At 46.2% G+C, this 9369-nt stretch overlaps 1 protein-coding gene across 1 annotated transcript in view; it reads left to right on the top strand.

The window, feature by feature from the left end:
* The first annotated feature begins 7647 nt into the window (after positions 1–7647).
* The window catches only part of LOC306667428 (laminin subunit beta-1-like), a 69947-nt gene continuing 68225 nt past the window's right edge, over positions 7648–9369 (top strand). Inside the window, 2 exon segments of the mRNA XM_079150050.1 lie at positions 7648–7898; positions 8971–9146. Coding sequence (XP_079006176.1) covers positions 7862–7898; positions 8971–9146 — 213 coding nt within the window. The 5' untranslated portion in view covers positions 7648–7861.

The raw sequence follows: 9369 nt of genomic DNA, 5'->3' as shown, positions 1-9369 counted from the left end.
TTGACTTTCCAACCAAAGGATTATAAAAGTACCTTTTCCCCATCTCCAGAAACAGCTGGTATCATCAAACATTTTATTTTTTGCCAATCTAACAGATGGAAAACAGATTCTTGTTTTGACTTACGAAGATCTTTTCATTTTGTTTTTCTTTTTTTGTAGTTTCCAAATCCAAAAATAAAAACTACCTATAGTAATTCTTTAGTTACTAAAATATGTTAGTATTCCTTGAATAGAAGGAGCATGAAGCTCTACCAAAAATTATCATAATACACATTTGGCAAGGTGCTCAATTTGTGGGCGTTTAATAAACCGCCTTTGAGCCCCAGAGAATTTTGGTCTCTCACTGGATCAGAGTCAGAACATCTGGTAGAGACAGTGTAAGTGATGGCTGAGAGAATCAACAGATGTTTCCTTATCCTGAATCTCCCCTCAGAGAACAGAGAACATGCTGAATTCATTGAGCAAACTTCATGGATTCAAAACTCAATTCTCTTACAAGGTTATTTCCCAACACCATGGTAGTCCACTGGGAAAGAATGAGATGTTTTGGGTCGCAAGAACATGTTCTGTTTGGCCTCTCTATTTGGGTTCCGTTCCAGATTGTGCTGCAGACTCAGTGCAGGCCTGTAGCCTCTGCAACTCCAGTGAGAGTTTCTGTTCTTAGAAAACATCTAGAGGGTGGCAGATAGGATAAGTCAAAAGCAGGGAAGAAAGATCAGCTGCTGTCTGCTATGGAATCCGTCTCCTGTCCTCTGTGACTCCCAGAAGGCTCGCTGATTCCTTTAGCAGCTGATTCCTCCATAGAGGACTGTGATCACTACAGCCTCCTTCAGCGGATGGAAGGAGCCTGTGTAATTCTCCAAATTATTTCCTAAACTCATGGAATGTCCTATGTTCCTTTACCCTAAGTGCTTTGTTTTTACACTCCCTTCCTCTTTTCTCTATTCTACACACATTTCCTGTCTCCACCCACGCACTGCCCCGGCCTGCCCTTTTATATCTCCTGTGAAATTTTACAAAATTCACAACGTGTTCGTCGAAAGTTTGTGAAACAAAGAACTTTAGTTAAAAATTTAAAGCAAGTAGTCTTCTGATTGTTGTAGCTTGATTGATAAGACTTCCGTTACCATCCTTGGTGGGGTAAAAAAGAACCTTTAAAGTTGTCTTCCAATCCTGTGACTCTACAGTCTCTAGTGGTGTTATTCTTCCCCAGTGTTTTCCTCTAAGAGGAATTTCTTTGTGTCCCTGAGGCCTGGTCTCCTAAAGCACTCACTCCTACTAGGAGATTTCAGTGCATCAGTGACACTCAGGAAGAATTTGCTGGATGTTCAATTTGTTGTAAGCACTAGTAGTACCTTTTACCTGACAGAATTCCTTCACTTTGCCTTGCACATAGTAGGTGTTAACTAAATGCCATGAATTTGAGAACAAACAGTTTTTTTAAGATGTAGTAATCACTCACTTCTTAGGTGAGGCAATCTCTAAATGTGATCCCCAACAACCCTTAGTTTCTTTAGCCAGGGACAGAATGAAGTCATTTGAAGTTTTCCATATTTAAAAATGTATTGCCAGCCAAATGGATTTTTGGTGGTACAGTAAAAGCTTAGTAATCATGTCTATTCTGTCCACAGCTAATCTGAAATTTTTAGTATTTGAAGAAGACCTAATTTAAGTAATGTAATTCAAGCCAGGTTAATGAAATTGTGCCCGGCAGATTGCCTGCTTTAATAAATAAATAAGAATTAGTGACACTGGTTGCTAGGCAAACAGTACATATAAATGTTCAGAAACATTGAAAAAGGTAAACATCTTTGCAGCATTCTTCAAAATGGTTTCCTTAATTAAACTAGGCCCTCCTTATCTGGCCTGAGCCCCACCACTTTAGGGAAGATTTCTTCCTCCTACACTGATGTCCCAGCCCTCTCTTGATGTTTCAGCAGCACCTTATTTTTGCATCTCTTTACCACTTTTTATTCTGTCTGTATTACAATTTTTGTGTGTTGAGAAGTTCCGTAGATAGAGATTGTGTGTTGCTTTTACATCTCCCATGACACTCAGCACAGAGATAGGTAGATAGATGCTCAATAAATGGGGGACTGAAATTTATCAACTTTGAAATCAGAGCAAAAGTTAATAGACATTTTCATTAGTGTATTGAACTGATTAGGGTTATCTAACCATTTGCCAATTGCCCTGATACGAGGGATGCCAGAACAAGCTTCTACCCATTAGGAAGTATAGTTGGGGTGTCAGAGTGATGCTGCCCAGGAAAGAATGGATGGTGCTAATTGCTAATCAGCGTGGAACCAACTCTTAATTGAAATCAGAAGTAGGAGATGACAGCAGAGTGGCCGGCTATTAAGAATGGTGCTGTCTGCACTTTATTTTTTTTCCACCTAATTCCTTAATAATAGAGAAAAGTTGAAAATTGTAATTTCCTTGCTCATTAACTGTTTAAGTTAAAAACCCTTCCAATAGAATTTGTAAATGCTGCTAATTTTTGTATTTATGAGAAGTCCGTGTTTTTAAAAAAATTCTGTCTTCACCTATTAGGAAAACTCAGGGCCTATATTAGTTTTCTATTGCTGCCATGACCAATCACCACACTTTAGTGGCTGAAAAACAACATAAATTTATTACCTATCTTACAGTTCAGGTCAGTCTCAGTGGACTAAAAGCAAGATGTCAGTGGGACCACATGGCATTCTAAGGCTATAGTAAGGGAGAATGTGTTTCTTGCTTATTTGGGTTGTTGGCAGAATCCATTTCCTTGCTGACTGTCATCAAAGGGCCATTCCCAGCCTCTAGAAGCTGGTCAGGGCCCCTCCCTCCATCTTAAGGCCATGGTGGGTCAGATCCTTTTCATGTCACAGCTCTCTGACACATTTCTCTGCCTGCCTCTCCTACCTTTGAGAACATGTGCTAAGATGGAGCCCACCCAGATAATCCATGATAATCTCCTCATTTCAAAGTCCTTACCTTAATCACATCTGCAAGGTCCCTTTTGCCATGAGGTCACATATCCTCGATTCCATAGGAGAAGATATAGGCATCTTTGGAGGCTGACACACTGCCTACCCAGAGCTTTATTTATTTTATTCTGTCATTATTCTGCCTTATTGATTCAAAGAATTGAACCTGTATCTATTTAACAAGAAGATTTTGTGGAACATATAAGTTATACGTTTCCACTAGATGTGACTTTTTGTTATTACTTGAACAACAATAGGTTATCTGTAACCTGTTGCTTCACTGTGGATCAGGTCAGACTGGATCACCAGCTATGAAAGCTGATGAAGGTTTGAAAGGTATGTAGGTTGGTGGGTGAGAGGGCTTCTTTTCTAGCTGAAGGGAAAAGGAAGTAAAGAGACAGACAGGAAGAGGGGTGGCAATTGTGATGATCTGGTCTGATCTCCAGCCCATCTCCTGCTTACTTTCCTCCATCATGCCCTTTGTTCTTGTCATTCCTGCCTCTCTCTTCCTGTCAAAACTACTTTTATTTTTAATTTGATGCCAGAGATTGAACCCAGTGGCTCTTTACCCCTGAGCCACGTCCCTAGTCCGTTTTTTAATTTAAGTTCCTAAGGTTGGCTTTGAACTTGTGTTCCTCCTGCTTCATCCTTCCAACTTACTGGGATTACAGGCTGTGCTACTGCACCCAGCTATTGTCAAAAATCCTTTCCAAGTTTCAGTGCCATGTCTTTCCTGAAGCCTCTTCGGTCTCCTCAGTTGGATGAATGGCGACTTCCTTGTACCCAGAGTGCTCTGCTCTGGTTCTGTAGAGTTCTTACTACATTGGTTAATTGCTTTATTGTTTATCTCCCCAGTTAGACTCTGAGTTCCTTAGGACGGGCCACTGCCCCCTTGCCCATTTCTCTTTCTGCATATAATTTAGTGAGAATAATGGACTTACCAGGAAGTATGAGGATCGGCTCAGGAAGTTGACCATGTGAGGGTCCTGGTGCCAGGAAGCACAGCTTCCAAGGCCAATATTTGCTCAGGTAAATATTTGTTGAAGAGTACGAGGAGTGTGGCTCCTCGGAAAGCTAAGCATTGGGGCTGGAAAGAGAAGCAGTTGTCTTCAGTGGCTGGTTTGTGGAGGCTGCAGAAAGCCTGGCAGAGGCCTCACGACTCGAGATAATACGATACAGGGGAAAACAACTGGGTTTTGTGGAAAGATGTAAACAGTGCAATGGGGAAGGCAGGTTGGGTGGTGGGTAAACTGGATAAACTAAAGATGGAGAAGGGTTGAGAAGTCAGTTTATGAAGCTGCTACAGCAGCAGGCAAGGACAGTCACAGTGACAATAGGAAGAGGCTGCTACGTTGAGATTGTTTTGAAAGAAGATTTGAATATTGGGATAAAAGAGAAGGTTATAGCTCACCTGCACCGACAGAAAATTTCAAAATCTGCTGACAGAAGTAGCAGGAGGTGAAGATAAGAAGTTGGTGTGTGAGGCGACGGACAGTTTGGAACAAGATGAATTAGCCCAGAGGGCAATTGGACAGACCATGGAAATGCCTCGTCCATGGCTGGAAATACAGAAATGCGCCCAGCGGAGTGCTGGGTTCCAGGAGCTGTAGGGCAGGTAGAAGCACAGGAAGGTGCTCACCAAAGCAGCCGGTGTAGATTCAGAGCCCTGCTCATCAATGAGGGTGATTCTCATCTGTCACAAATAGTCACCAAGGCTTGTGACCACAGGGAAGTGTGAAGAGAATTTGATTCTCCTGGAGTTGCCTCGCAGGGAGGCTGTTCTACAGGGGAAGGCAGCCCCGGGAGCCTGCCGGGCATCTTCCTTCCCTCGTCTTCGTTCTCTTGTCTCCCGATTGCTCCAGAAGGATCTAGTTGTTTTCCTTCCTCAGTGTTTCATGTTTTGGTCATTTGTTTCCTTGGTAAACATCTGTGGGGGAGGAAAAGAGGATTTTGTTTGTCCATATGATGTAATATCTGATGACTGAATTTCTGAAAATGGCTGTTGGTGGTGACCTGTGCCAAAAGAGCCCTGGTTCCCAATGGGAACTGGCTTTCCTCTCTCAGGAACTGGTCACAGGGCGTTAAGGATTCCTATTCCTGTGGAATAATGATGTAACACACAGGACGCGGTCTTCTTCTGAACGGTGACAGCCATTTGGGACATTTTAAACAAACTCTCTGAATGTTACATCTTTCAGTGATACCTGATTTCAGGTGAACTTTCGGATGATAAAGAAAAATGCTAAAAGGGTGTTTGGGAATAGGTTTAAAGAGTAACAATTTCAAATCACAACTTAACTTTGTGTGTGGGTGTGTGTGTGGGTGTGTGTGTGTTTAGGTATGAAGAAAGAATCTGTAGAATACCTTCTAAATATTCACCTTAGTTGACTCAGTCGGGGGGCGGAGTGCTTCACCCAGTAGAGAACGTGGGAGGGATTGAGTGCTGCCATTTTGAATCCTTTGGTTTGGGGTGCCTCTGGGATAATCAAGTTGGAGATGCCCTTCATGGAGTTGGATATTGGATCTGAGGTTCAGTAAAGAGTTTACATTGAAATAAAGCAAATATAAAGGATACCCAAAGCAAGAAAGTGTGTGGTATCTACAGAAAATCTCACAATGGGTGGAGCATAAGTGAAGAGAGAAAGAAAGTAAAACTGAAAAGAGGTTTCATCATCATGCTTCTGAGTTGGGATTCATCATAGGCATTATTATTTTTTCCCCACATATTTTTGTTTTGTGAAGGAAATAAAATTCTACATAAACCTTTCTAACCCCCGCCCCCGTAATGTTTAATGGCACATACCGACAGCTTGCAACGAACCAGTTCATGTATATGGCAAACACAGCGACTTGGCTCCTCCCTGCAGTTGCATTCTGCAGAGTCAGGCCAGTGTTCCTGTCGGCCTCACATGATTGGACGGCAGTGTGACGGGGTGGGAATCCGGTTACTTACTTCACCCACCTTGGATCACTTACCTCTATGAAGCAGAGGAAGCCAGTTTGGGGCCTGTAAGTAGGGGAGTGCGTGGCAGGTGGACAAAGCAGCATTTGGAGGGTGATTATGGCACATATGGGCTCTGCCTAGAGGCCATTTATAAAGCATTTTGGTAGCTTTGCCGTGCCAAAATACGGGTGGGGATGTGCCTTTTTGAAAATAGTCAATCTGCGTAGACTCTCCATTGCAGTATTAAACCCTCACAACAGCACTGGTTTTCTCAGTGCTGTCTGGGCTGCCCCGCTAGCACCCAGGATCCTAAGCATCAGCAGAAACAAAAATCTACTCGGGCTGCACAAGGGCAAGTGCTCATTTGGTGAATAATTAATGCCTCATCAAGACCTGAGGCTCCTGCCTCCCTCAGATTAGCGAATGTTTACAAATTTGTGGAGTAGCTTAGTCTATGGTCTAATGATTAAACTTCCCCTGGCCCTATCTCATTGTAGCCAAGTTAAAAACTGACCATTTAGCCAAGTAAACCCTTCCCCTCGATGACTGGAAAACAATCAAAATCTCTGGACTGGGCTAACAACTAACTATATTCCCCTCATTTCAGGCACAATTGGTCAGAGCAGGACTAAAGAAAGCTCAGATTTTGACTCCATCCATGACAAAGGACAGAAGAATTGGCTAACTCACAGGAATAGTGGCGTCTGGTCCTCAAACTTTTTTCTGTCCAACTATCAGGAGATGGGTGATACCATCTATTTTATTAGCCAAGTTACACACAGTACTGTTAAAGGGCCTTCATTAGAGACCACTCCTCACCTCCCCGTTTGTATACCATGGAGTTCTTTCCTAGAATTGTTGAGATTGTGCTATGTAGAAATTTTGCAATGTGCCTCATGAATGATCTCTAGCTTCGTGGCTGTATATCAATTCTTTCACAGAGAGATGGGGAAAACAGGCCTTAACGATGGAGTCGTTCAAAAAATTATCTGAATTAATACCACTGTTTGGTAAGAAGTAGGTTTTTAAAAAAACAGATGGATAATTCAGTGCCATGACCACCTGGGTAGCAGAGACTCTAAGCATGTCCTGAATAAATGTGTGCGCAAAACAATGCGCAGTAAATAGCAGTTTCCTACTTCATATGAAGACACTGAAGATGTGCTCGGTCTCAAACGCTGGCTCTCGATTCTGGGGTGGGGTGGGGTTCACATTCTAAACAACAAACCCAACAGGTCGACCCTCTTTCTAAGGGGTGACCTGCCTTCCCCCAGTGCCTGTGCAAGAGTTTGTAGCCTTGGGCACCTTTTCATGACTCACTTCTTACAAATGTAAATGTACGAGTCCAGGTAGGTCCCAACCAACTCCCCTCGCTGGGTGATCTAAGCACCTATCTCTCAAACCAGCCCAAACGCATCCCACCCTCTGCACACGGGCCCAAGACACGCACCGGTGGTGGACCCGCCATCCCACGCTGGAAACTGGAAGCGCCAAACCCCAGCAGCAACCGTAGAAGCTGCCTTAAAACAAAAGAAGCGCCCCGGGGGGGGTGGGACCCAGACCTCACCCCCTCCTCGCCAAGTTGTAGCCGCCCGCCCCCTCAGCCCCTGCTCTCGTGTGCGCATGAGCAGAGGCGCCTCCCTGGGTTCCTCCCAAGGCTAAACTTTCTAATTCCCTTCTTTGGGCTCGGGGGCTGCCAGGACCGGCAGGAGCGCTCGCACTGGGGTGAGAAGAACAAAGTGGCTGCGTGATTTTTCCCCGCTTCTCCGGGCCACCCCTTGCTTCCTTGGGAGCGGCAGGAAATGGAAGGGCCCTTCTCCTTTCCCTGAATATTCGCCTTTTCCCCCTCCACCTCTCCAGAAACGAAGACGCGAAGAAAAGGCAGGCAGTTTGGCTGGGGTGTTTCCCCTCCTCGGCGGTGTCTCCCCGGCTGCAGGGACTGGATATGGGGCTGCTCCAGGTGTTCGCCTTCAGTTTCTTAGGTAATTCTGAGGAAGCGGTGGGGAGAGGGGTGGCGCTTGGGCATGGGGGAGGGAAACCAAAAGGGTTTGTCCGCGCTTCGAAGGTAGCCTAGGGGATCGGGAGCAGGACAGGTTGGAAATGACCTCTCTGGGATTAAACGCTACTGCTTTCACCTCGGTGGTGGTGGCTGGGGATGGCGCAGGCGAAGGGCGGCGGACCCGCATCCCCAGGCTCTGCGCCCAGAGCTCCCTCCCCTGCCGCTCCGGAGGAGGCACCTTCGGCCAATTCATTTTACCCACTAGGGAAGGCAGCCTTCCTAGGGTGGCAGGTCTTGCTGTGAAGGGTCTGTGAAAAACTCAGTTGCCCAGGAAAGTGCTGGGGCCGAGCGTAGGCATCGTCCTGGGAACAGCTTTGGGGCCATGTGGCTTTAATTAACCATCCCTGTTTGTCTCTGGGTGGCACCAGAAACAGCTGGACTGGATGGTTTTTCGAAATGGCGAAACATTGAAGCCACTTCAGAGCTGTAGGACTAAAGATTTGCCCTTTGCAAGGGGAAGCGGCATCTGCTACATGCTCTTGGTCCCCCACCGAATCTCGAGAGACCCTAGTGCGTACATGCGCACAGGCTCCAAGTCCCCACACTGGCACATTTTCACACGCACAAATTTCCACGCACAAATACTGGGGAGGCGCGCCGCACTGCCATGTGCGCGCGGGTGTGCAGCGCGTGGCCGCTAGCCACTCAGAGCCTCGGTTTAGGCACGTCGAAGTGGCGGGTCAGCACATCCACCTTTGTGGTGGGGGTTTGCACCCCTCGGGTGGATCAGGATGGGCGCAAGCGGTGGGATGGGTTTCCCGGGAGAGATGCCTTCAGCTGCTGTTAGACCGACCCTGATGACGTGTGTAGGTTTCTTTCTGCATTCTTTTCTCCACACCCTGCCTTCCCAGCCTTTTCGCTTATCTCTCCATTGTCTTTTTTCTGTGTATTCTGCTTTCTTCTGAATTCACTGTGTCCCTGCCTCCTGCTTTTTCTTTTTCTCGGGCCTATTCCCTGCTGGTGCCCTGCAACCTCATAGCTTGCTCTTTCTGTAGCCTTGTGCGGAACCCAAGTGCGCACTCAAGAACCGGAATTCAGCTATGGTTGCGCTGAAGGCAGCTGCTACCCAGCCACCGGTGACCTTCTCATAGGCCGAGCTCAAAAGCTCTCGGTGACCTCCACGTGCGGACTGCACAAACCGGAACCCTACTGTATTGTCAGCCACCTGCAGGTGAGGACTGACCAACGGGTGCTTGCATCTCCTCCGGACCTGACCTAAGGGGTAGCAGCAGGGGAATCCGCATCCTGCCAGCAATCCAGATAGGAAGTGCAGCCAGCCGGGGAGTCCTGGGATTAGGCTGGTCACTGTTTCGCCCCCACCTCAGTTTGCACAGTTGCATCCGCCAATCATTTCCTGTCACTACCACTATCAGTATGAAAAGCCAGGACTGCAG

The sequence above is a fragment of the Sciurus vulgaris genome (genome assembly GCF_902686455.1).
Source record: "Sciurus vulgaris genome assembly, chromosome: 8".
In the NCBI taxonomy this organism is placed as follows: Eukaryota; Metazoa; Chordata; class Mammalia; order Rodentia; family Sciuridae; genus Sciurus; species Sciurus vulgaris.
This window is presented reverse-complemented; position numbering and strand designations above follow the sequence as displayed.